At 41.7% G+C, this 25,173-nt stretch overlaps 1 protein-coding gene across 1 annotated transcript; it reads right to left on the bottom strand.

Moving 5' to 3' along the window:
- Positions 1–3,622: 3,622 nt before the first annotated feature.
- Positions 3,623–8,332, bottom strand: LOC110524434 (alpha-1,3-mannosyl-glycoprotein 4-beta-N-acetylglucosaminyltransferase C-like). Its single transcript, XM_021604059.2, has 3 exons — positions 8,084–8,332; positions 6,726–6,873; positions 3,623–6,470 (listed from the first exon to the last, which is right to left on the bottom strand). The coding sequence occupies exons 1-3, from the start codon at positions 8,210–8,212 to the stop codon at positions 5,314–5,316; spliced, it is 1,434 nt and encodes a 477-aa protein (XP_021459734.1). The 5' UTR covers positions 8,213–8,332; the 3' UTR covers positions 3,623–5,313.
- Positions 8,333–25,173: the final 16,841 nt, after the last annotated feature.

Here is a 25,173-nt window from a genome sequence, read left to right as displayed (position 1 = left end):
TGACATGCGTAATAGTGCCGGAGCAGAATGGTCGCATATCCAACGCTTGGACGGGAAACAGAAAGGAGAGCGGGTATGAGGAGATGCGCAGGTAGGAGGCAAGAGCCTGGTTAATAAAATTCTAAAATGCACCGGAATCCACTAGAGCTGTAGAAACAATAGATGAGTGAAATCGATACCAAAAAAAGGTATGGAGGAAAGTGATGATGGATAACTCAAGCCTAACCCAGGAGAGAGATGATCACAGGGTCGTCCTTCTGCTCTCGAGGATTCCGTGTTGGGATGTAACCAGACACAGTTGGGACATTGCCCCCACAATAGGGACAGAGCCCCAACTGTCTCAAACGGCGTCGCTCATCCGCAGGGAGGCGTGTGGCCACCCTGCCATAGTTGGAGTAAGCACTCACCCCCCCTCTCTAAAACTGTTAAACTCTTGTTATTAGAATATATCCCCTTGGAGTCTGGTGTTGGCAGTTGCACTTCCTCCCTCATATAGGACTCAGTCACCTGGGGTCCAGAGAGGGGAGAGGTCAGGCTTTCTATCACAGGTATTCTCAAACTGGGGTAGTGAAACCTTCACTACGTACCCCCAGGGGTACGTGCAATGCTGTCAGGGGTAGGCCAAATAAAAATGTGATTCACATTAAAATATATATATATATATATTCCAATGGGGCTATACATTTGGGTGAGATTCTTTTCTCGCCTCTGAGAAGACTCGTTTCACTGCCAATTAAACCATCTAGGTTTCAGCCAAATAGCAACACAATGTCAAGTACAACTAGCCTAGTCAAATAATTAATATCCAATCACATTAACCGTTACTCTCTCGTAGGAAACCTTCACTCTTGCGCAGACATTTAAAAACAAAACATGATTTGAAAAATAAGCCACGGGAGTTTTTGGAGCAAGAATAAAGACAACTTTTGAGTAGTAAGACATGTATAAAAGCAACAGATACAATTAATAAGAAGGAGCTAGAAGTGTCTTATATGGTGAGCTACCGAGTGGCTAGGACAGCCAAACACTATACTATTGTGAAGGACTTAATTCTTCCTGCTGCCACAGATATGGCTGGGGCAATACTGGGGGAAAGGCCCAAAAAACTTGGGCCTCCATCAAACAACACTGTTGCACGATGCATCAGTGACATGGAAGGAGATGTTTTGAAACAATTACTGCTTCGCAAACCAGCTAGTGAATCATATGTGTTATAGCTGGATGAGTCAACAGATGTGGTGGGCCTGGCACAGCTTTAGGTATACGTCTGTTAAGTTTATGGGGGGTCAATTAAGGAAGACGTCCTCTTCTACAAACGACTGGAAACCAGGACAACATGAGAGGATATTTTTAAAGTACTGGACAGCTTTGTGACATCAAATGGACTTTGGTCAAGATGTTTTGGTATCTGTACTGCGCAAAAGCCATGACAGGGAGACATAGTAGAGTGGTAACGGGCGTACAAGCAGTTGCTCCCGACACCACTTGGGTACACTGCAGCATCCAACGAGAGGCTCTTGCTACCAAGGGAATACCTGACAGCTTGAAATATGTTTTGGCCACTACAGTGAAAAATGTTAACTTTGTTAAAGCAAGGCCACTGAACTATCGTGTATTTTCTGCATTCTGCAATGATATGGGCAGCGACCATGTAACGCTTTTACAACGTACAGAAGTGCGCTGGTTATCAAGTATTGACACGTTTTCTTGAATTGAGAGACAAGCTTAAAGTTTTCTTTACCGACCATCATTTTCACTTGTCTGAACGCTTGCAGGATGATGAGTTTCTCACACGGCTGGACTATCTGTGTGATGCTTTTTCCCGACCTGAATGATCTGAATGTAGGATTACAGGGACTCTCCACAACTCTATTCAATGTGCGGGACAAAGTTTAGGCTATGGTTAAGAAGTTGGAGCTCTTTTCTGTTTGCATTAACAAGGACAACACACAGGTCTTTCCCTCATTGTATGATTTATTGTGTGCAAATGCACTCAAGCTTACGCACAATGTCAAATGTGATATAGCGAAGCACCCGAGTGGGCAGGGTGCACAAGTACTTTCCCGAAACGGACGACACAAACAACTGGATTCGTTATCCCTTTCATGCCCTAACTCCAGGCCACTTACCAATATCTGAACAATAGAGCCTCATCGAAATTGCAACAAGCGGTTCTGTGAAAATTGAATTTAATCAGAAGCCACTGCCAGATTTCTGGATTGGGCTGCGCTCAGAGTTCCTTGCCTTGGCAAATCACGCTGTTAAGACACTGATGCCCTTTGCAATCAAGTACCTATGTGAGAGTGGATTCTCGGCCCTTACTAGTATGAAAACTAAATACAGGCACAGACTGTGTGTGGAAAATGATTTAAGACTGAGACTCTCTCCAATACAACCCAACATTGCAGAGTTATGTGCATCCTTTCAAGCACACCCTCCTCATTAACCTGTGGTGAGTTATTCACATTTTTGATGAAGTAATAATGTTTTATTTGTAAGATGGCTAAATAAAGAGCAAAATGGTTGATTTAAAAAAAATAAGGATAATGGACAAATGTTGCACAATCCAGGTGTGGAAAGTTCTTAGAGACACTGCCAAAGGTGCTTCTACAAAAAGTATTGACTCAAGGGTGTGAATACTTATGTAAATGAGATATTTCTGTATTTCAATACATTTGCTACAATTGATAAAAACATGCTTTCCCTTTTGTTAATATGGGGCAGTGTGGGTGAGATAAATAAATCATTTTAATTAATTTTGAATTCAGGCTGTAACACAACAAAATGTGTGGGATGAGTGAACGGGTATGAATACTTTCTGAAGGCACTGTACACACACACACACACATAACAAACACACACACACACACACACACACACACACACACACACACACCACACACGCTACTGTCTATAATCTACCTGTTGCCTAGTCACTTTACCCCTACTTACAGTGCCTTCGGAAAGTATTCAGCACCATTGACTTTTTCAAAATGTTCTTACATTACAGCCTTATTCCAAAATGTATTAAATGAAAACAAATCCTCATCAATCTACACACAATACCCCATTATGACAAAACAGGTTCTTAGAAATGTTAGCAAGTGTATTCAAAATAAAAAACAGAAATACAATATTTACATAAGTATTCAGACCATTCGCTATGAGACTCGAAATTGAGCTCAGGTACATCCTGTTTCCATTGATCATCCTTGAGATGTTTCTACAACTTGATTGGTCCACATGTGAGAAATTCAATTGACTAGACATGATTTGGAAAGGCACACATCTGAGGTCGAAGGAATTCTCCTCCGAGACAGGACTGTGTCGAGGCACAGATCTGGAGAAGGGTACCAAAACATTTCTGCAGCATTGAAGGTCCCCAAGTACACAGTGGCTTCCATCATTCTTAGATTGAAGATGTTAGGAACCACAAAGACTCTTCCTAGAGCTGGCTGCCTGGCCAAACTAAACAATCGGGGGAGAAGGGATTCCCGCAATATAACATCTGCTAAATATGTGTATGTGACCAATAAAATTGTAATTGATTTGGTCAGGGAGGTCACTCTGACAGAGCACTAAAGTGCGAGATGGGAGAATGGGAGAAACTTCCAGAAGGACAGCCATCACTTCAGCACTCTACCAATCAGGCCTTTATGGTAGAGTAGCCAGACGGAAGCCACTCCTCATTAAAAAGCACATGACTGCCCGCTTCGAGTTTCCCAAAAAGCATCTAAAGTACTGAGTAAAGGGTACTTATGTAAATGTAGTATTTCAAACTGTTTTCTTTTTATACATTTGCCAAAATTTCTACAAACATATTTTTGCTTTGTCATTATGGGGTACTGTGTATAGATTGAGGAAAAAAACAATTGATTCCATTTTAGAATAAGGCTGTAACCTAAAAAAAGGTGGAAAAAAAGTCAAGGTGTCTGAATACTTTCCGAAGGCACTGTATATGTACAGTACAGTACATTCTGAAGCTACCTCAATTACCTTTTATCCCTGAACATCGTCTCGGTACTGGTACTCCCTGTATATAGCCATGATATCTTCTACTTCCTGTATATAGCCATGTTATGTTCTACTTCCTGTATATAGCCATGTTATGTTTACTCTTTATTCGTATTTGTTATTTCATTGTGTATTTATTCCTCGTGTCACTATTTTTATTTAAAAAAAATCTTGTCTTTAACTCTGCATTGTTGGAAATGGACCAGTAAGTAAGTATTTCATTGGTAGTCTACACCTGTTGTCTACGATGCGTGTGACAAATACAATTTGATTTTAGTATACCATGGCCCACGGTTACCACACAGAGTAAATAAAGTTGATTTGTTTCTATATTACAGAAACATTCTAAGAGAAGATCCTTTAGTGCCTGAGAGCACATCATTGGGAAAAGAGAGTGAATTTACTTGAGACCCTAGCTCCAGGGGTGTTGTTGTTTGCTGGTGTAGCGAGCAGAGAGCGCTCCTAACACAGACCGTTACTCCGGTAAAAGTGTGCTGTGGTGACAAAAAAAATGTCAACTATCAGTTCCACCCCATTCCTTACTGTGTGCTCCAATCTGAGATGTTAGAGAAGATGGGTGAAAACAAACATTGTTCTCCTGTCAGCGGCTCTGATGGAACATACAGTGCCAGGGAAATACATTTGCAGAGCTCGCTCCAACTCTCTAACACCACGCCAGCCTGAATAGGAGGGATGGAATGGATATTCGCAGACATAATGACCGTCATAATGCTTGTAGGGTAAGATGTAAAGGATGATGATAACTTTGGAAAGGGGTGAATGTGGCTATTTGTTGATAGCAAGAACATTTGGAGTAATGCTATGTTCCTAAGTCTATAATTGTCTGCAGGCGTGTAATTTCTTAATCACCACTGTTCAAGTCCAGAGGACCCAGAGGCTACTTTTGATGTGGAAAGACACTGAGAAATATAAATAATAATAAGATGTACAACATGAGTACAATAGCCAACAGATATTTCCCATGATCTCACATCCATAAAAACGGTTCAACGTCCATAAAAGTGGTTAGTCAGACAATCATTAAACATTTTTCCATAATTGTAAAAAGCATTAAAGCATACTTTCAAATATAAAAACTCTAGATTGATTTGTAGATACAAATATAAATACATGTACTATAAAATTAAATAAATAAAATGGGTAAAATAAATCATTAAATAAATTAACACATGCAACAATAAATACATACATTAATACGTAAATAAATGAATACATTATCGAATGAATTAGTAAACCAACTGTTGCCTACATGGTATGATGATAGTTTTTGTGTTGTTCTCATTGACTGGGGGGTTGTGTAGTCCACAAGCTTATACTCCTAATAATCAGCCATTCTTTCTGACTGGCAGTCACCACAATACGAACACACTCAATGGCAAAGGCAATCTTGTGGTCCACGTCTTGAACGTCAATGTTGCCATTTTTAAACTCCCCTAACGTGATGTAGGAAGAACACTGCCTTCCTCTCTTTGTCCCCACCAGCTTCTCTCCTACTTCCAGAGCTCCATGGTGCAGGATATCATTCTGACGATCGTCCGTTCCTGTCAAGATTTTGATTTTGCTTATTTTAGTTGATTTGTTAAATACTATGACAAAGAAGTCTCCGGTAGAGGGGGGTTTCCCCCAAAAGTATTCGTCCACACTGCTATAAGCCTTGGTGGCGTCATAGTTTTCAAATACATTAATGTTTGTGTACAGGCTGGCAGGAGGGTTGTCAGGGATATCAATAGAGTCCTCTTCAAAATCATCATCCTTCAACTTGTTCTCTGCTCCCTTATATGAGGAGTAGTAACCCATGTGCTGGAACAGAGAGGGCTTGAAGCGGATCACATCTTTCTGGGCCAACAGGCCCCGGAAGTGAATAAGGAGCCAGTCGCAAGGCATCTCCTGGTAGAACATGAGCAGGAAGTGGGCCAGGCGCGGAAGGTCTCTTGAGTGGTAGAGCTTCCCTATGTAGCCAAGCTTGGAGAATTCCAGCATCACCCAGTAGGAGCCTTCCCTGGAGGTGACCACCTTCTTCAGGGATGTCAGGAAGTTCCTTGAGCAGAGCACATCGTCCTCCAGCATCATGTAAAAATCTGAGAGGTTGGTGCAGAAGTTGAGGAGGAAGGCGTAGTCCACATTCTGCTTGGAGCGGAAGCGTACCCTGTCCTCTGGGTCGTCGTAGTTCCTTTTCAGCCCATCCAGTGATGGGTAGTACTCCTCAGGGGCATGGATCACCAGGAGATGTCCAGCGATGATGTGGTGGGCAAACTTCCTGGAGATGTCCTGCACCAGGTTTTCACACCAGGCCAGGTCAAAGTCCGCCAGGTGAACCACCACCACAATCTCTTTCAGCTCCTCATAACTGGACTGGTCGAAAATGGATTTGATCGTCTCCATGAGGTAATTCCCTCTTTTTCTTTTGACGGACGACAGTCCAATGGTTAGATATTCTGTAAACAAAAACATAAATATTGTTTCGCTGTGCATTAAAAGATGACTTCAATTTTTTTTACAACTGCCTTCGGGATACAAACATTTTAGAACCCAAAAATGTATGAATGTATTGTATTAATGAATGTATGAGTCAATTATTTAAACAAGTTTTTACAATGTATTTCTCGTGTCTAATTTGACATTGTTAATAAAACAATATGCAATGACAGCCAATTAATTACACACTATGCTACATCCTATGATACACTCACTCTTTCGAGGCAAAGGGGTTCCGGCGAGGTAACGATATGTGACGTTTATGGTTCCAGAGAAATTTGTGAGCTCTCTAAAGGTGTGAACATATCTCTCAGAGTTTGAAGGATGCATGGACGTTTCTCTCAGTTGCCTTTTGTCCTCCTCCTGCAACGCAGAACAAAGACGACAGATCGGATGAGATGAGACGACTTCACATTGTGAATGCCAAAACAAACCAAAGTCTCATCTCATCTCTGTTGGTCAGGGCCTGTAAGTAAGCGTTTCACTGTGAGGTCTACAAATAAACTTTGACTTGATTTGATTTGATCCCAGCTACTGTACAAACAAACGCAGCAAATTCAATTCATCTCCTTGGAACATTTCTAAGACCATTGATATTAATATTGACATTGCCTTGGATATGGTACTTCGTGAGAGCACCAGATCGTTGAAAATATGCACCCCCCCATAATTTAAATAACAAATACAGATAATGTGTTATGATCACCAAGATTTGATGGAATCATGAATAAGAAATAAATCCTTTGGCTCTGAAAACAAGAAACTATAAAAAGGGACAACATGGTTAAATACAAGAGTAAACTCTTGGATGAAAATTATGCTGTTTGATTTAAGAGGAGGGGGGTGGTACAACAGGCCCGTACACCCCAAAATACAATTCATTCAGATGTTGTCCTACCTAAAAAAGTGGACTAATGCGGATACTATTCTATGCCATTAGTAGTGGAAATCTGCATTTCTCAATTCTAAATATATGTGAAAGACAGGCACCATCTAATTCCAAGTTTTTAGATGGTTTCTCCACATATTTGAGTTTGGATGACTTAAAAGAGGCATTCGGCAGTTGCTACATACATTTTTGGACTTATAAATGAATGATATCTACCCATTGATTCTTAAAGAAAACAACCTACTAATGGCTCATCATTAACTTTGTTGGTTCTGATGGGGTACGACAGTTAAACTATGTAAGCCTCTTTTACGCCAATGTTTGTAAACAAGTATAAGTAAATATATATATATATATATATATATATATATATATATATATATATATATATATATATATATATATATATATATATATATATATATATATAAACCCTCAGAACATGGTTAAAACTATACTTATGGATGTTCAGTCCTTGCATCCATATCTCTGTCAATGAATTTGAGAGTGGTTACATTACTCCAGCCCCATCCCTCAGCTTTTTACCAAAACAGGGACAGGGACACTTTGTTACTGTTTCAATTGCGTATTGCCCCTTTAAGTGAATGATATGGCATCCATATTAGGAATTTGTCAGTTATCAGACAAAACGTTCTAATCTGGATGCCGTAGATAAAGACTCACCAGCACATACCCATCCTCAATGTACAGATTGAGGAAGAGTAGACAGGTGATCAGGAACCCCAGGAAGGGGATGGTGGAGCGTTTACGGAAACACCTCATCTTGTCCAAGGACTTCCACACCAGCCTCATGATGGAGACACTCTCACTGGGATCTGCAGGGAAACACAGGTGGAAAGGTACATTATCAAGCTGTGTAGCAACAAGTTGAGATGGAACATATAGTTCATGAGACGGGCTCGGCCTATAGACTGCCATCAGGTGGAGGGGTTATGAATAATTTTCTTTCAAGCATCACCTTGTACTGCAATCAGATTAGTTCCACTCTTCCTGATCATAGTGCATAGTGGGAAAATGCTATTTTCAAAATAACATGGTACTTGCAAATAAAATGTATTATAGTGGAATACAACAAGTACCACCAGAGATAGATCAGAGAATACAAAGATTAACACGCAAAGAAATAGACAATTATAATTTATAGACTGCAATTGGGCATCAGCTAACTCTTTTCTGCCACTGCTACAAAGCCCCAGAGATGCTTAATGGAATACGAACTAGCTCTAAGCTTAGTTCAACACTCACACACACATTGAGCACCGGGAGCCTGCCTCACCTGGGAAAAGGGCTGGTCAATACCTCTCTGTTCTGGATCTACACACACATCCTGTCTCTTTATAGGCTATTTATTCAATCATCAGTGGTATTGGTTATGCGTATGCTGTTGATGCTTTTGCACTTTTGCATAATTATGGGTTACAGAGCTGAAAACTTTTGAAAAGACAACTCCCCTTTCATTGCAACATTGGTATATGTCCACATGTACTGTAAAAGCCAACTGTGAAGGTATATAAAAAGGGAAATAGAAAATAGGAAAGGTATTAAACAAAATAATATAAAATAATAGGAATTGATGGGACCTTCATCCTAGTCATATGAATTATGACGGTAGCCTCAAGAAACACCTGCCAACAGTAAAATAATAATTTACCAGATGCACATCAACAGATTTTTCACCTAGTCGGCTTGGTAAAACTCTCAGTTGAGAACTTTCGGTTGCTGGCCCAATACTCTTACCGCTAGACTACCGGCCATCCAGTTTGTTAACTAATCACTAACTAATCAATTAGTTAGTAGCCAAGAGTTCTATTAATATAAAAAATATAATCTTGAGCCAAACAAGTAGCTCTCTTAAACTACACTTTAAGCTTGTCACTTTCAAATCCCTCCCTCCCTCCCTATCTCTCAATACAGGTACCTCTGTAGTGTAGATGACTGACATAAGCCGAAAAGCTGCATTGCTGACTGAGACTTTCACAACTCTGCAGCACAGTGGACTCCACACAACAACCTGATAACACAGCTCCTTTATAATCTCATCTCTCTCAAAAACCAACAGCCACGGTGGCGTCCCGAGTGGCGCAGTGGTCTAAGGTACTGACCGGGGGTCCTATAGGGGCAGCGCATAATTGGCCCAGCGTCGACCGGGTTAGAGGAGGGTTTGGCTGGGGGGAGGGGAGGGGGGTTTGGGGTGTCGGTCAACGTTGTTTCCTCTGATACATTAGTGCAGCTGGCTTCCAGGTTAAGTGGATGGTTGTTGAAAAGCACGGTTTGGCGGGTCATGTTTCGCATGACCCGACCTTTGCCTCTCCCTCCCGAGCCCGTTGGGGAGTCGCAGCAATGAGACAAGATCGAAATTGGGGAGAAAAAGGGGGGTAAAAAAAATATAAAAAAATAGTCAGCTACAGCTAAATGTCACACTGGCAAACATTGTGAAGCCTCTTTCAGTCTTTTTTTTGTAAAACTATGTTATTAAGGGAAAGTAAGAAAATGACAGTGGGGAGAGAAAAATATATATGTTTCCTGGGCCACTGCGGACAGAATACTACAATTACACAACTGGACAATTTTATTTTCTCTGCTTCATGCTGGCTAGGTGGTAAAGTATTCTCTCTCACACATGAGTGCTGGAGTTGGTATCCTCATAATGCAGGTTGGGTCAGTACTGGCTGTTTAACTGCATCCCAAATGGCACCCTATTCCTTATATTGTGCAGTACGTATGGGTGCTTCCGACCGGGCACACAACAGCATTTCAACATGGATGATTGGGTGAAACGTTGATCAATGACATTACAACTTACTGTGTATTCACACACTGAAAAAGACAGCCAAAAGTGAGTTGAATTTCCAATGTGTTATCAATATGCTGTCAACCATCTAACAAACCAAATTCCAATGAAAAACCAATGTCACATTTTTGCTACCCTAATATCTATCACTGCGCTTTCAACAGCACAGCAAAGTTCAAATGGGAATTCAATGTCAGATATGTTGTTTATTTATACAACAGATTCAAGGGTTATCACTGTGCATTAGTGCTGAGCAATAAACAGATTTTATTTGAATTTTTGGGGGTTATTAAACATCTTATTAAACAAACGGCCGCCGTCGTTCTTTTTTTGTGAGCCCAACGCGCTGTATCTCTAGGGTTTGGTTCAGAGCAGAAATGTGGTAATTAACTACAATGAACCTATTCAATGAAATAAAATGTTATTTGTCACATGCTTCGTAAACAGTTGTAGACTAACAGGGAAATGCTTACTCATGGGCCCTTCCCAAAAGTAAAAAGTAAAACACGTGATAATAAATACACAATGAGTAATGTTAACTTATATACCAGTACTGAGTCGATGTGCAGAGGTACGGGATAAATTGGGGTATATATATATAAATAGGAATAAAGTTACAAATATTAAACAGCAGCAGCAGCATACAGTATGTGACGATTTAAAAAAGTTAGTGCAAAAAGGGTCAATGCAGATAGTTAAATAGCTAATCAAATAGCTACTCAGACAAACAATTTAGCAGTCTTATGGCTTGGGGTAGAAGCTTTTCAGGGTCCTGTTGGTTCCAGACTTCGTGTATCGGTATCACTTGCTGTGCGGTAGCAGAGAGAACAGTCTATGACAGATCCTTAGTAATGTGGACACCAAGGAACTTGATGCTCTCGACCAGCTCCACTACAGCCACGTCGATATGAATGGCTGTGGGTTCGACCCTGTTTCCTGTAGTCCACGATCAGCTCCTTTGTCTTGCTGATGTTGTGTGGGGCCACATAGTTGTGGGTGAAAAGGGAGTACAGGAAGAGACTAAGCACATATCACTGAGGGGCCCCCATGTTGAAGGTCCGCGGGGTGGATGTGATATTGCCTACCCTCACCACCTTGGATCAGAAAGTCCAGGATCCAGTTGCAGAGGGAGGTGTTCAGACTCAGAGTCATTAGCTTAGTGATGAGTTTGGAGGGCACTATGGTTTTTAAATGTTTTACGGCGAAAACACACCACATATTTATATTAGACCACCACCGAAACCAAGACAAGCGGCAGCCATTTTGTCCCAGAAAATATACAATTATAAAAGCAGGATTAAAAAATAAATCATTCACTAACCTTTTGAAAATCTTCATCAGATGACAGTAATAGGACATGTTACACAGTACATTATTTTTTTTTTCAATAATATGCCATATATATCCATAAATGTCCATTTACAATGTGCTCATGTTCAGAAATTACTCAAAAATGCCCGCAGGAAATCTAGGTAGCTCGGCAAGATAACGTAAATAGACATCATAAACTTTGGCTAAATATACATGTTCTACATATAGTTAGAAAGATACACTGCTTTTTTATGCAACCGCTTTGGTACATTTATTTTTAACGTTACAGAAATCGCACACTATTCAATATGCTGAGACGGCGCTCAGATATAAGCTACATTTCTCCGTAATGTTGGAGTCAACAGAAACACAGATTTAAGCATAAATATTCCCTTACCTTCGATGGTCTTCGTTCAGAATGTTCTGGAAGGGTTCATACTTACCCAATACATTGTTTGGTTTCAAGTCTTGCGTCTTTGTATTAGCTACAGCTAATAACATCAGCTGAAATGCACCCAAAATGTCCTCTGGTCCGGAAACGTTGCGCATCAAAACTTCAAAATTACATATTATATGTCGACTAAACAGGTCAAACTAAGTGCAGAAGCAAGCTTTATGATGTTTTTATCACACAAAACAAATTTCAATTCAACCGGGCATCGTTTGCTCTTCCCAGGAGTGCTGGAACAAAGGAATGGCTGTGACCAATTCGCGCCCTAACGCACAGGTTTTTTCTCGCGGCACTTACTCAAATCACTCCCATAGGGCCAATTCTCGCGCGATTTGAACGATTAAACGCTCTACAGAATGAGGACATCTAGTGGAAGAGATGGAAAGTGTCCCCAGATCCATAAGTGGTTGGGAAGGGTGGGGGCGATGACGTCAAAGTTGCTCCAACTTTCATGACCACAAAACTAGTTTGGAAGAATGCATGCCCTGTGAGTTCTGCTATACTTAGACATAATTCCAACGGTTTTAGAAGCTTTAGAGTGTTTTCTATCCAATAATAATTATTATATGCATATATTAGCAATTTTTGACAATTTTTTTTTCAGTTTACTAGGGGTACCCAATTTCTCCAAAGGGGGCGTAAATCTGCCATGTCCTCAACAAGTTATGGTACTTTTTGGATTTTTCGTCTGCTTGCTGTGACCGCGCTTTGTGCCAATGGAATACTGAACAAAACACACCAACAAAACTGAGGTTTTTGGACATAAAGAGGGACTTTATCGAACAAAAAAAACATTTATTGTGTAACATGGAGTCTTGTGAGTGCAACCATATGAAGATCATCAAAGGTAAGTGATACATTTTATCGCTATTTCTGACTTTTGTTACTCCTCTACTTGGCTGGTTACTGTTTGTAATGTTTTGTTTGCTGGGCGCTGTCCTCAGATAATCGCATGCTATGCTTTCGGAACACCTATCCCTAATATTAAGGATGAGACCAAATCTACACTGGAGTTCCTTACCAAGTGAATGTAGCCAAGTTACAGTTAAACTTAAATCTGCTTGAAAATCTATGGTTTTCTAGCAATGATCAACAACAGAGCTTGAAGAATTTTGAAAAGAAAATTTGGCAAATGTTGCATAATCCAGGTGTGAAAAGACTTACCCAGAAATACTTGAAGCTGTAATCACTGCCAAAGGTGATTCTAACCTCAGGGGGTTGAATAATTATCTAATCAATATATATATATATTTGTGTTTTATTTTAACACACTGACATTATCGCCTACTTACTAACGTAATTAATTAATTATATAGATAGTAGGGGCCAGTGTGTTTTAATGGGCTACTGGCAGTCAGTCACTCCCTCAGTCCTCCTATCTCCCTGCTGTAACATTGCAGGAGGACACATCAGACTTCTTCAGTGGGTGCTGTTAAAGACCCACTGTGTAAATGGAACCTAAGAAACCGCACCACTGCCACCCTGTAGCGGTCACTCAAATCAGTTTGAAATGGTTTAATAGCTACCTATGAAAGTCTGCTACTGTACCTATCACTTATGGAAGTGAAACAAAATGTGCATTCCACAAGGCTCCACTCCTCTGAACTTACCTCACTGGAATACAATTGTATATTCAAGATACCACCACACAGAATTGGTAAGCTGTCAAAGCAAAAGTGAAATATCTCCTGCATTTGACAAGCTCAGGCAATAAAATAATCAAGAATAGCGACCTTTTCAAAGTGTTTGTGTACAGTACTATCAACATAATTCATTCATTCCTTTAGTAGACAGGGTACCGGCAGCAGGGCACTGAGGAAGATGGAATAACGAAGTGAATATTTTAAAATGAAATGTTGTCCTCTGGGAGTGTGGAAACAACCTTGGAGTCTCTCGATGTGTTGTTCATAAGTTAAAAAAAAATAAACCCTTAACAAACACTTTTCTTTCGGGTCTAAATCACTTTAAACTCTCCAATTTAGCGACACTTCATTTAAAAAACGAGGCGCGCCTCGTGTAATGGGAAAATCGGAATGGAAAACTCATTGTGAATGAGAAAGGGGAACATACATTTGAATAAAATGGGCAGCAAAAAGCAGTTCTCCCACATTTGATCTTGTTATCTGTTTGACATTATTTCCCCTGGGTATCCTGCACAGACGTACAGCTCTGCACAAATAATCAATTAAGCCTGCAGATTTGCAGGGATTCAGCAGTTGCTTTGTGTCAGGCCTTCAGCCAGTTTCTTTCAAGAGGGAAACACCGGAGGCTGCTGTTGATAACAAAATTGTAATGTAGCGAGGAATAATAACTCCCTTCATTATGAAGTGATTTTTTTTTATTTTTTAAACAAATTAAAATTGGTAAAACAGTTTACCAATTACTGCATTCTTATGTAATTTGTCACACAATGAGAATCTATCATCTACAAAGACTTAATGGACTGTCAGATATAGACCTCTTTTGTAAAGATGCTGAATTATCAACATAGGCAGCATACCGAAGAGGATTACTATTGGTACCTTATCCCTCTTTAGAGCGGTAAATGAAAAAGTTTAAAGCAACTTCATCATGCAACAAGGCTACAATTGTTAAGGCTGCAACATTGTCAATCATGTTCCCTACCCTGAGAGGACACAACTCCTGTTCTACTAACTTGTATTCCACTAACTCGTATTCTAACTTATACTAAAACTACAGGCACAGCTCCAATGATTCTGCAACCCTCTTGTTTGCTGCTCAGTCCGTCTGCACATGGCTTTGTGCTCACTTAGCTGCCAACACCTTATCAGATCTGGTCATCGTCACCGGGCCCAGACGCTGTGTTCTACCGGTAGCAGGTTACGACAGGCAGGCTGGCTGTGTGAAGCTCCAGAGGTTGGACAGCGGTGCCAAGGTTTAAATAGATATGCACACACACTCCCCTCCTGCTCCAGGCCTATCACCGCTGTCAACAGTCTGAGTGTGTTTCCCCTTGGACACACTGTTTGTGTGTGTGTTTGCGCACTGTGTGTGTATTCCCCCCTGACTCGCTGTCCAAGCTGGCCTTCGCCGCCACCACCGCCTCATGGGAGCCAATGAGGCAGTGGTGCAGCTCCAGGTGTTCTCCCATAATGGCCTGGTGGAGTGCAGCAACCCCTTGAAACAGGAAATAACAAAACCGCTGCCTCCTGCATATCCCTATGCCTCCCTATGTCTGCCAGAAGTCCATAGTGTTTTGGATGCTCAACTCAACAGTGCTGCTGCCTATTTTTTTTATGATTTCCAAGGAAGGACACAATGTTTAATCTAAGTCCAGCGTAATTTGGATCCACGTACAAAGCCCTAAAATTCATTCCCATTCGTTACCACCATGACCTTTTCATGCAAGGACCAGGTGTTCTTGCACAGGTGTTCTAGCTTCTAGAATAGGTTCCTCATAAAATATTGAACATGTGTCGCTCATTGATGCTAGCTTCAGAGCAATCAGGCTTCAAACACTAGGAACAAATGGCAGTCCTCTGGCTGCAGTACAAGCACTCCTGATAGCTCGGTGCTAGCCATGTTTGAAATGCGATCGTAAGGAGGGTTGTTCAACATTGGATTGGTCTGTATTTTTTTACATTTCTTTCTATTTGGCCGGGGACAGAGCTAAAAGGTTGTATCATATATTTTCAAGGCCACCAAATGGAGGCATGCCAAGCCTGGACAACTGAACAACTGATAATTAACTGCCTGTATCACTGTGATGTTGGATTTGATAGGGAGATTGCCTTTCTCATTTTGACCGCATTGATATCAATGAGAGAGAGAACAGTGATCTGTCGACATACATTTGTCACATCACAGTGGCCAGTTGAAAGTGGATATGAGTTTCACTGTATGGGCAGGGTCTGATCAAACAAAGGAGCAACACCAAAGTGTCTCTGTGATGGGGGCGATGGGCGATGAATGCTACTATGAATTGGGAGCCAGGCTGCTTCCAGAATGTTATCTCGATATTTACCTTTAGGGTCAAAGAGAAAGATGAAAGGCTTTGTGGTTCCATCAGTGGCGAGCATAATGAAGACAGGAGGCGTGAGAAATGATTCATGTGTGAGTGAGCCTCTCTCAGGCCATTCTCAGCAGTTAGCTTTCTGACCCAGATTAGCTCTCGACCAGAGGCCCACTGGAGAGAGCTGGAGATGGAGGGCAGCGATTTGTCTGGCTCATTTCCACTAGATAACACACCGGACATGTAGTACTAGACACACAGACATACACACGCACAAATGGAGTCACACACATGCACACACACTGTTTCTGTTACAACACTATCTTTGGTGTCAGACCAATTTGATACTGTTAGAAACAGACTGTGGCACAAATTATGCCGTAGCATTAGAGTACCACATGGTTAAATTAACATATTCTGAAGTAATTATCTAGTGTCAAAATACTCTGTTAATTCATCGCCGTTGGTGGGCTACAGTACATTCAGCCCATGGCTAACCTGCATGTTGAGCAACCCTGCTACTGCACACTGATTCTCCCACCTTGCCCTTTGTGTATGACGTCACATGTCATCAACATATGCCGCGGCTACCCTGGAGCAATAAACCAGAACCAGAGGCCCCATGTGCATTCTCTCCTCTCCTCAGACAACTGTCAGCAAACCCACTCTATCTTTCTGCTCTGGGCGAGAGAAAAAAGCCATGAGGAGATGATAGAAAAAGAGAGAGAATTCTCTCTCTCTTCGTCAGTTAGGGAGAAGGGAGTTGGGAGGTAGACAGGGGACTTGCCTTGAAAGCTCTTAAAAAGCCAACTTCACCTCCTGGTCAAATCTGTGAAATGAGAAAATGGCTGAAGGGGCAAGGGTCTTGTGGAAGATAGTGCATTCTCATGTTATCTCCTCCTCACACATTGAGTGCAGGGAGGACAGGGCACTGTCAGGCTATTCAAAGGGCTCCGTCTCTCCGTGGTGTTGAAATGAGAGACCAGAGAGAGACAATAAGATGGCCCAGTTTCCCACCAGTCTGAGAAGAGAGAAACGAACACACACACAGAGAAGAAGTGCTCTTAGGAAATGAGCCTCTGGGATGAGGAAAGTAGACAACCACAGAGATGAATAGTGTTCATTTCATTGGGTTTAGTACATGAAGGAAAAGTACTGTAACAAATTGACAGGACTGAACAAGTGAGGAGCAGATAGTTACTGAATAACTGTGCCATTCCATTAAACTGTATATTTTAATTTGTGTACATAATGCAAAAAATGTAAATGTTATGTTTTACTAGCACAACTCTAAAACACCTCACTAAACATAAAGACCAAGCATCAAACGATTGAGTCCTCACAAGCCATAATATCAAACTTTACATAAGACGCAACACAAATGAAGATACAGTATAATACCGTTCTTTCTGTAAAAATGTTCTGACAAACCATGATATCAAACAACTTTACACAACTACTGTAGACATGAGAAAGTAAGATACCAGTAGCCTACCTTAGTGAAAAATGTCCATTCTTCCGAGTGGACTAAAGCATCCTAAACAGCAGAACCTTCTGACAGCCGTCTCGGAAAGACAGTATAGTGTACATCTCTTCCATAGCTAGACTGACTTATGGAGAGTATCCCATAAACCTGCATCCAGCATCCACCCAGTCTTCATTCAGCATTAATAATTGATGAGGCTGGATCACTAAAAAGACATTTAGCGCCAATATCCCTGACCAGGCAATCCAACACTATTGTAGTTGAGCCACATTTTTTTAATTGTGCATTTCATTGAGGATAACGTTCTTGTTAATAAGTAATATATGATACATATTACATATCATACATATTACATTTCATTGAGGATAACGTTCTTGTTAGTAAGTAATATGTGATACATGTGGAATATTACTATTCCTTCAGCTATGATGAAGGGTCACTTAGAAATGTCCCTGTTTTTGAAAGAAAAGCACAATATTTTTTGTCCATTAAAATAACATCAAATTGATCAGAAATACAGTGTAGAGTTCCTCTGTCCGGTGTCGGTGCTCTTTTGCATATCATAATCTTTTCTTTTTATTAGCCATTCTGAGATATGGCATTTTCTTTGCAACTCTGCCAAGAAGGCCATCATCCCGGAGTCGCCTTTTCACTGTTGATGTTGAGACTGGTGTTTTGCACATACTATTTAATGAAGCTGCCAATTGAGGACTTGTGAGGCATCTGTTTCTCAAACTAGACACTCTAATGTACTTGTACTCTTGCTCAGTTGTGCACCGCCCCCCCCCCCCCCCCCCACCCACTCTTTATATTCTGGTTAGAGCCTGTTTGCGCTGTTCTGTGAAGAGAGTAGTACAGTGTTGAACGAGATCTTCAGTTTCTTGGTAATTTCTCGCATGGAAAAGCCTTCATTTCTCAGAACAAGAATAGACTGACGAGTTTCAGAAGAAAGTGCTTTGGTTCTGGCCATTTTGAGCCTGTAATCGAACCCACAAATGCTGATGCTCCAGATACTCAACTAGTCTAAAGAAGGCCTGTTTTATTGCTTAGCTGTGCTAACATAATTGCAAATTGGTTTTCTAATTATCAATTAGCCTATAAAAATTATTAACTTGGATTAGCTAACACAACATGCCATTGGAACACAGGAGTGAAAATTGCTGTTAATGGGCCTCTGTACGCCTATGTCACGTCTCCTGCCTCTAGGTCATCATGCTGCTGATTATCCGGCACACCTGTCACCATCGTCAAGCGCACCAGTGCCTCATGACACTCACCTGGACTCCATCACCTCCTTGATTATCTTCCCTATTTCTGTCACTCCCCTTGGTTCTTTCCTCAGGTATTTTAGGACTGTTTCATGTCGGTGCGTTGTTTGTGTTTCGTGTTTATTGTTTTGTTTATTTATTAAAACACTCACTCCCTGTACTTGCTTCCCGACTCTCAGCGCACTCATTGTAGCCTATGTAGATATTCCATTAAAAATCACCTGTTTCCAGCAACAGTCATTTACAACATTAACAATGTCTACACTGTATTTCTGATTAATTTTATGTTATTTTAATGAACAAAAATGTGATTTTCATTCAAAAACAAGGACATTTCTAATTGACCCCAAACTTTTGAACGGTAGTGAATATATACTATCAGTCAATTGTTTGGACACACCTATTCATTCAAGGGTTTTTCTTTATTTTTTACTATTTTCTAGATTGTAGAATAATAGTGAAGACATAAAAGGAATAATTTAGTACCAAAATAATAATAACAAATCTAAATATATTTAATATAGATTCTTCAAAGTAGCCACTCTTTGCCTTGTTGACAGCTTTGCACACTCTCAACCAGATTCATGAAGTAGTCACCTGAAATGCATTTCAATTAACAGGTGTGCACATCCACATTATGGCAACAGTTCAGAAATATCAAACAGAACAACAGTCCATGATTACTTTAAGACATGAACGTTAGTCAATACGAAACATTTCAAGAATTATGAAAGTTACTTCAAGTGCTGTCGCAAAAACCTTCATGCACTATAATGAAACTGTCTCTCATGAAGACCGCCACAGGAAAGGAAGACCCAGAGTTACCTCTAATGCAGAGGACAAGTTCATTACAGTTAACTTCAACTCAGATTGCAGCTCAGCAAATGTGGGAACTCCTTCAAGAGTTTTGATAAAGCATTCCAGGTGAAGCTGGTTGAGTGAATGCCAAGAGTGTGCAAAGCTGTCATCAAGGCAAAGGGTGGCTACTTTGAAGAATCTCATACTAAATATATTTTGATCAACAATTCTTTGGTTACTACATGATTCCATATGTGTAATTTTATAGTTTTGATGTCTTCACTATTATTGTACAATGTAGAGTAATAGTAAAAAATAAAGAAAAATCCTGAATGAGTAGGTGTGTCCAAACTTTTGACTGGTACTGTAAATATACACTCAGTTGCCAGTTTATTAGGTACACCACCCCGTTCATGGAAATTGTTTGCTCCTACTGACAGTGAGTCACGTGGTCATGGCTTTCTATATAAAGCAGGGACACATGCATCATGGGATTCAGTTACTGTTTGATTGAATGTTAGAAAGGGCAAAATGAATGACCTAAGCAACTTTGCGAGTCAGTGGCAGTCCTGTGGGCGTTGATGAGGTTGAAGGAGATTGGCAAGAATGTGCAAGCTATCAGGCTGAGTACAAGAGTGGTGTGCAGAACAGCGTCTTGTAAGGCACAACTAAATCAAATTAAATCATCAAATTTTATTTGTCACATACACATGGTTAGCAGATGTTAATGCGAGTGTAGCGAAATGCTTGTGCTTCTAGTTCCGACAATGCAGTAATAACAAGTAATCTAACTAACAATTCCAAAACTACTGTCTTGTACACAGTGTAAGGGGATAAAGAATATGTACATAAGGATATATGAATGAGTGATGGTACAGAGCAGCATAGGCAAGATACAGTAGATGGTATCGAGTACAGTATATACATATGAGATGAGTATGTAAACAAAGTGGCATAGTTAAAGTGGCTAGTGATACATGTATTACATAAGGATACAGTCGATGATATAGAGTACAGTATATACGTATGCATATGAGATGAATAATGTAGGGTAAGTAACATTATATAAGGTAGCATTGTTTAAAGTGGCTAGTGATATATTTACATCATTTCCCATCAATTCCCATTATTAAAGTGGCTGGAGTTGAGTCAGTGTCAGTGTGTTGGCAGCAGCCACTCAATGTTAGTGGTGGCTGTTTAACAGTCTGATGGCCTTGAGATAGAAGCTGTTTTTCAGTCTCTCGGTCCCAGCTTTGATGCACCTGTATTGACCTCGCCTTCTTGATGATAGCGGGGTGAACAGGCAGTGGCTCGGGTGGTTGATGTCCTTGATGATCTTTATGGCCTTCCTGTGACATCGGGTGGTGTAGGTGTCCTGGAGGGCAGGTAGTTTGCCCCCGGTGATGCGTTGTGCAGACCTCACTACCCTCTGGAGAGCCTTACGGTTGAGGGCAGAGCAGTTGCCGTACCAGGCGGTGATACAGCCCGCCAGGATGCTCTCGATTGTGCATCTGTAGAAGTTTGTGAGTGCTTTTGGTGACAAGCCGAATTTCTTCAGCCTCCTGAGGTTGAAGAGGCGCTGCTGCGCCTTCTTCACAATGCTGTCTGTGTGAGTGGACCAATTCAGTTTGTCTGTGATGTGTATGCCGAGGAACTTAAAACTTGCTACCCTCTCCACTACTGTTCCATCGATGTGGATAGGGGGTGTTCCCTCTGCTGTTTCCTGAAGTCCACAATCATCTCCTTAGTTTTGTTGACGTTGAGTGTGAGGTTATTTTCCTGACACCACACTCCGAGGGCCCTCACCTCCTCCCTGTAGGCCGTCTCGTTGTTGTTGGTAATCAAGCCTACCACTGTTGTGTCGTCTGCAAACTTGATGATTGAGTTGGAGGCGTGCGTGGCCACGCAGTCGTGGGTGAACAGGGAGTACAGGAGAGGGCTCAGAACGCACCCTTGTGGGGCTCCAGTGTTGAGGATCAGCGGGGAGGAGATGTTGTTGCCTACCCTCACCACCTGGGGGCGGCCCGTCAGGAAGTCCAGTACCCAGTTGCACAGGGCGGGGTCGAGACCCAGGGTCTCGAGCTTGATGACGAGCTTGGAGGGTACTATGGTGTTGAATGCCGAGCTGTAGTCAATGAACAGCATTCTCACATAGGTATTCCTCTTGTCCAGATGGGTTAGGGCAGTGTGCAGTGTGGTTGAGATTGCATCGTCTGTGGACCTATTTGGACGGTAAGCAAATTGGAGTGGGTCTAGGGTGTCAGGTAGGGTGGAGGTGATATGGTCCTTGACTAGTCTCTCAAAGCACTTCATGATGACGGAAGTGAGTGCTACGGGGTGGTAGTCGTTTAGCTCAGTTACCTTTCTTGGGAACAGGAACAATGGTGGCCCTCTTGAAGCATGTGAGAACAGCAGACTGGTATAGGGATTGATTGAATATGTCCGTAAACACACCGGCCAGCTGGTCTGCGCATGCTCTGAGGGCGCGGCTGGGGATGCCGTCTGGGCCTGCATCCTTGCGAGGGTTAACACGTTTAAATGTCTTACTCACCTCGGCTGCAGTGAAGGAGAGACTGCATGTTTTCGTTGCAGGCCGTGTCAGTGGCACTGTATTGTCCTCAAAGCGGGCAAAACAGTTATTTAGTCTGCCTGGGAGCAGGACATCCTGGTCCGTGACTGGGCTGGATTTCTTCCTGTAGTCCGTGATTGACTGTAGACCCTGCCACATGCCTCTTGTGTCTGAGCCGTTGAATTGAGATTCTACTTTGTCTCTGTACTGACGCTTAGCCTGTTTGATAGCCTTGCGGAGGGAATAGCTGCACTGTTTGTATTCGGTCATGTTACCAGACACCTTGCCCTGATTAAAAGCAGTGGTTCGCGCTTTCAGTTTCACGCAAATGCTGCCATCAATCCACGGTTTCTGGTTAGGGAATGTTTTAATCGTTGCTATGGGAACGACATCTTCAACGCACGTTCTAATGAACTCGCACACCGAATCAGCGTATTCGTCAATGTTGTTGTCTGACGCAATACGAAACATGTCCCAGTCCACGTGATGGAAGCAGTCTTGGAGTGTGGAGTCAGCTTGGTCGGACCAGCGTTGGACAGACCTCAGCGTGGGAGCCTCTTGTTTTAGTTTCTGTCTGTAGGCAGGTATCAACAAAATGGAGTCGTGGTCAGCTTTTCCGAAAGGGGGGCGCGGCAGGGCCTTATATGCGTCGCGGAAGTTAGAGTAACAATGATCCAAGGTCTTTCCACCCCTGGTTGCGCAATCGATATGCTGATAAAATTTAGGGAGTCTTGTTTTCAGATTAGCCTTGTTAAAATCCCCAGCTACAATGAATGCAGCCTCCGGATAAATGGTTTCCAGTTTGCAAAGAGTCAAATAAAGTTCATTCAGAGCCATCGATGTGTCTGCTTGGGGGGGGGATATATACGGCTGTGATTATAATCGAAGAGAATTCTCTTGGTAGATAATGCGGTCTACATTTGATTGTGAGGAATTCTAAATCAGGTGAACAGAAGGATTTGAGTTCCTGTATGTTTCTTTCTTCATACCATGTCACGTTAGCCATAAGGCATACGCCCCCGCCCCTCTTCTTACCAGAAAGATGTTTGTTTCTGTCTGCGCGATGCGTGGAGAAACCCGTTGGCTGCACCGCCTCGGATAGCGTCTCTCCAGTGAGCCACGTTTCCGTGAAACAAAGAACGTTACAGTCTCTGATGTCCCTCTGGAATGCTACCCTTGCTCGGATTTCATCAACCTTGTTGTCAAGAGACTGGACATTGGCAAGAAGAATGCTAGGGAGTGGTGCACGGTGTGCCCGTCTCCGGAGTCTGACCAGAAGACCGCCTCGTTTCCCTCTTTTTCGGAGTCGTTTTTTTGGGTCGCTGCATGGGATCCGCTCCGTTGTCCTGTTTGTAAGGCAGAACACAGGATCCGCGTCGCGAAAAACATCTTCTTGGTCGTACTGATGGTGAGTTGACGCTGATCTTATATTCAGTAGTTCTTCTCGACTGTATGTAATGAAACCTAAGATGACCTGGGGTACTAATGTAAGAAATAACACGTAAAAAAACAAAAAACTGCATAGTTTCCTAGGAACGCGAAGCGAGGCGGCCATCTCTGTCGGCGCCGGAAGTCTGGAGCCCATTCATGTAGGTGGTAGTCCTCCAAGGAGTCAAATTAAACTAGTCTGTTCTTGTCACGGATGGGCTATTGCATCAAGCGACCATGCCAGGTTCCACTCCTATTAGCTAAAAACAAGAATAAGCGACTCCATTGGACACGAGACCACCAAACCTGGACAATTGAGGGGTGGAAAAAAATTGTTAGATCGAGTTCAAGTCTGGCCTCTGTCTGGGCCACTCAAGGACATTCACACTTGTCCCAAAGCCACTCCTTTGTTGTCTTGGCTGTGTGCTTAAGGTCATTGGCCTGTTGGAAGGTGAACCTTCGCCACAGTCTAGGTCCTGAGCACTCTGGAGCAAATTGGCCGACTGAAAACATCCCCGCAGCATGATGGTGCCACCACCATTCTTCACCGTAGGGATGTTGCCAGATTTCCTCCAGACCTGACACTTGGAATTCAGGCCAAACAGTTCAATCTTGGTTTTCATCAGACTAGAGAATCTTGTTTCTCCTGGCCACTACCATAAAGACATGATTAGAGCTCTGTCACAGTGACCATCAGGTTCTTGGTCGATACAATCCTGTCTCGAGCTCTACGGACAATTCCTTCAACCTCATGGCTTGGTTTTTGCTCTGGCATGCACTGTGAACTGTGGGACCTTATATATACAGGTGTGTGCCTTTCCAAATCATGTCCAATGAATTGAATTTACCACAGGCAGACTCCAATCAAGTTGTCGATACATCACGGATGATCAATGTAAACAGATGCACCTGAGCTCAATTTCGAGTCTCATTGCAAATGGTCTGAATACTTATATAAATCAGGTATTTCCATTAAAATTTTATACATTTGCAAACACTTCTAAAAAAAACAGTTTTCACTTTGTCATTATGGGGTATTGTGTGTAGATTGCTGACAATAATAAAACATTTAAAAAAGTAATCCATTTTAGATTAAGGCTGTAACGTAACAAAATGTGGAACAAGTCAAGGGGTCTGAATACTTCCCGAAGGCACTGTATGTATATGCAAATACTGCTTCCATTAATAATGTCAAGTTACTAACAATGACAACAAGCTAATGAGGATGTTTCCACATTTACACATGCTTGTTTGTGTCTGTCTGGTGTCTTTGTCTGTCTGGTTCCCTGTGTACTATGAGATGTGTTGTGTTCATTAATGGGCTATTTTCAGATATAATGTCTCCAGTCTTACTCACAACAATTCAGGTAGTGCCGTTCTAACACTCCTGTGTTTAGTATAGTCTGAGTCATCTCTCAGACATTAGTGGCCATCATGAGTCACTTGACTTACTTGTCAAAAACATGCTAAATATTTACTAGTATATTTCTTCTTTCTTTGATATTGAAAGTCACTCCGGATAAAAAGGCCTGCAAATATATAAATGACTCAACTGTAAATGATATATCACCAAAAAATAAGTATGATGTTAATTTCATGACATGTTTTACGAAGAAAAAAAATATAATCAGTAATGGATGTTTAGTCGTATAATCAGACAAAATCAAATGAGGCACTA

Source organism: Oncorhynchus mykiss, chromosome 1 (assembly GCF_013265735.2).
Source record: "Oncorhynchus mykiss isolate Arlee chromosome 1, USDA_OmykA_1.1, whole genome shotgun sequence".
Taxonomy (NCBI): Eukaryota; Metazoa; Chordata; class Actinopteri; order Salmoniformes; family Salmonidae; genus Oncorhynchus; species Oncorhynchus mykiss.
The sequence above is the reverse complement of the archived record's forward strand: the minus strand, read 5'-3'. Positions and strand labels throughout refer to the sequence as shown.

Excerpts from the sequence above, each read along its gene's own strand:
- LOC110524434 (XM_021604059.2), bottom strand. The coding sequence starts at position 8,212 with ATGAGGCTGGTGTGGAAGTCCTTGGACAAGATGAGGTGTTTCCGTAAA. Across the intron at positions 6,874-8,083 it reads TTGAGGATGGGTATGTGCTG|GAGGAGGACAAAAGGCAACT; the intron begins GTGAGTCTTTAT and ends TCTGCGTTGCAG. Across the intron at positions 6,471-6,725 it reads AACCCCTTTGCCTCGAAAGA|AATATCTAACCATTGGACTG; the intron begins GTGAGTGTATCA and ends TTTTGTTTACAG.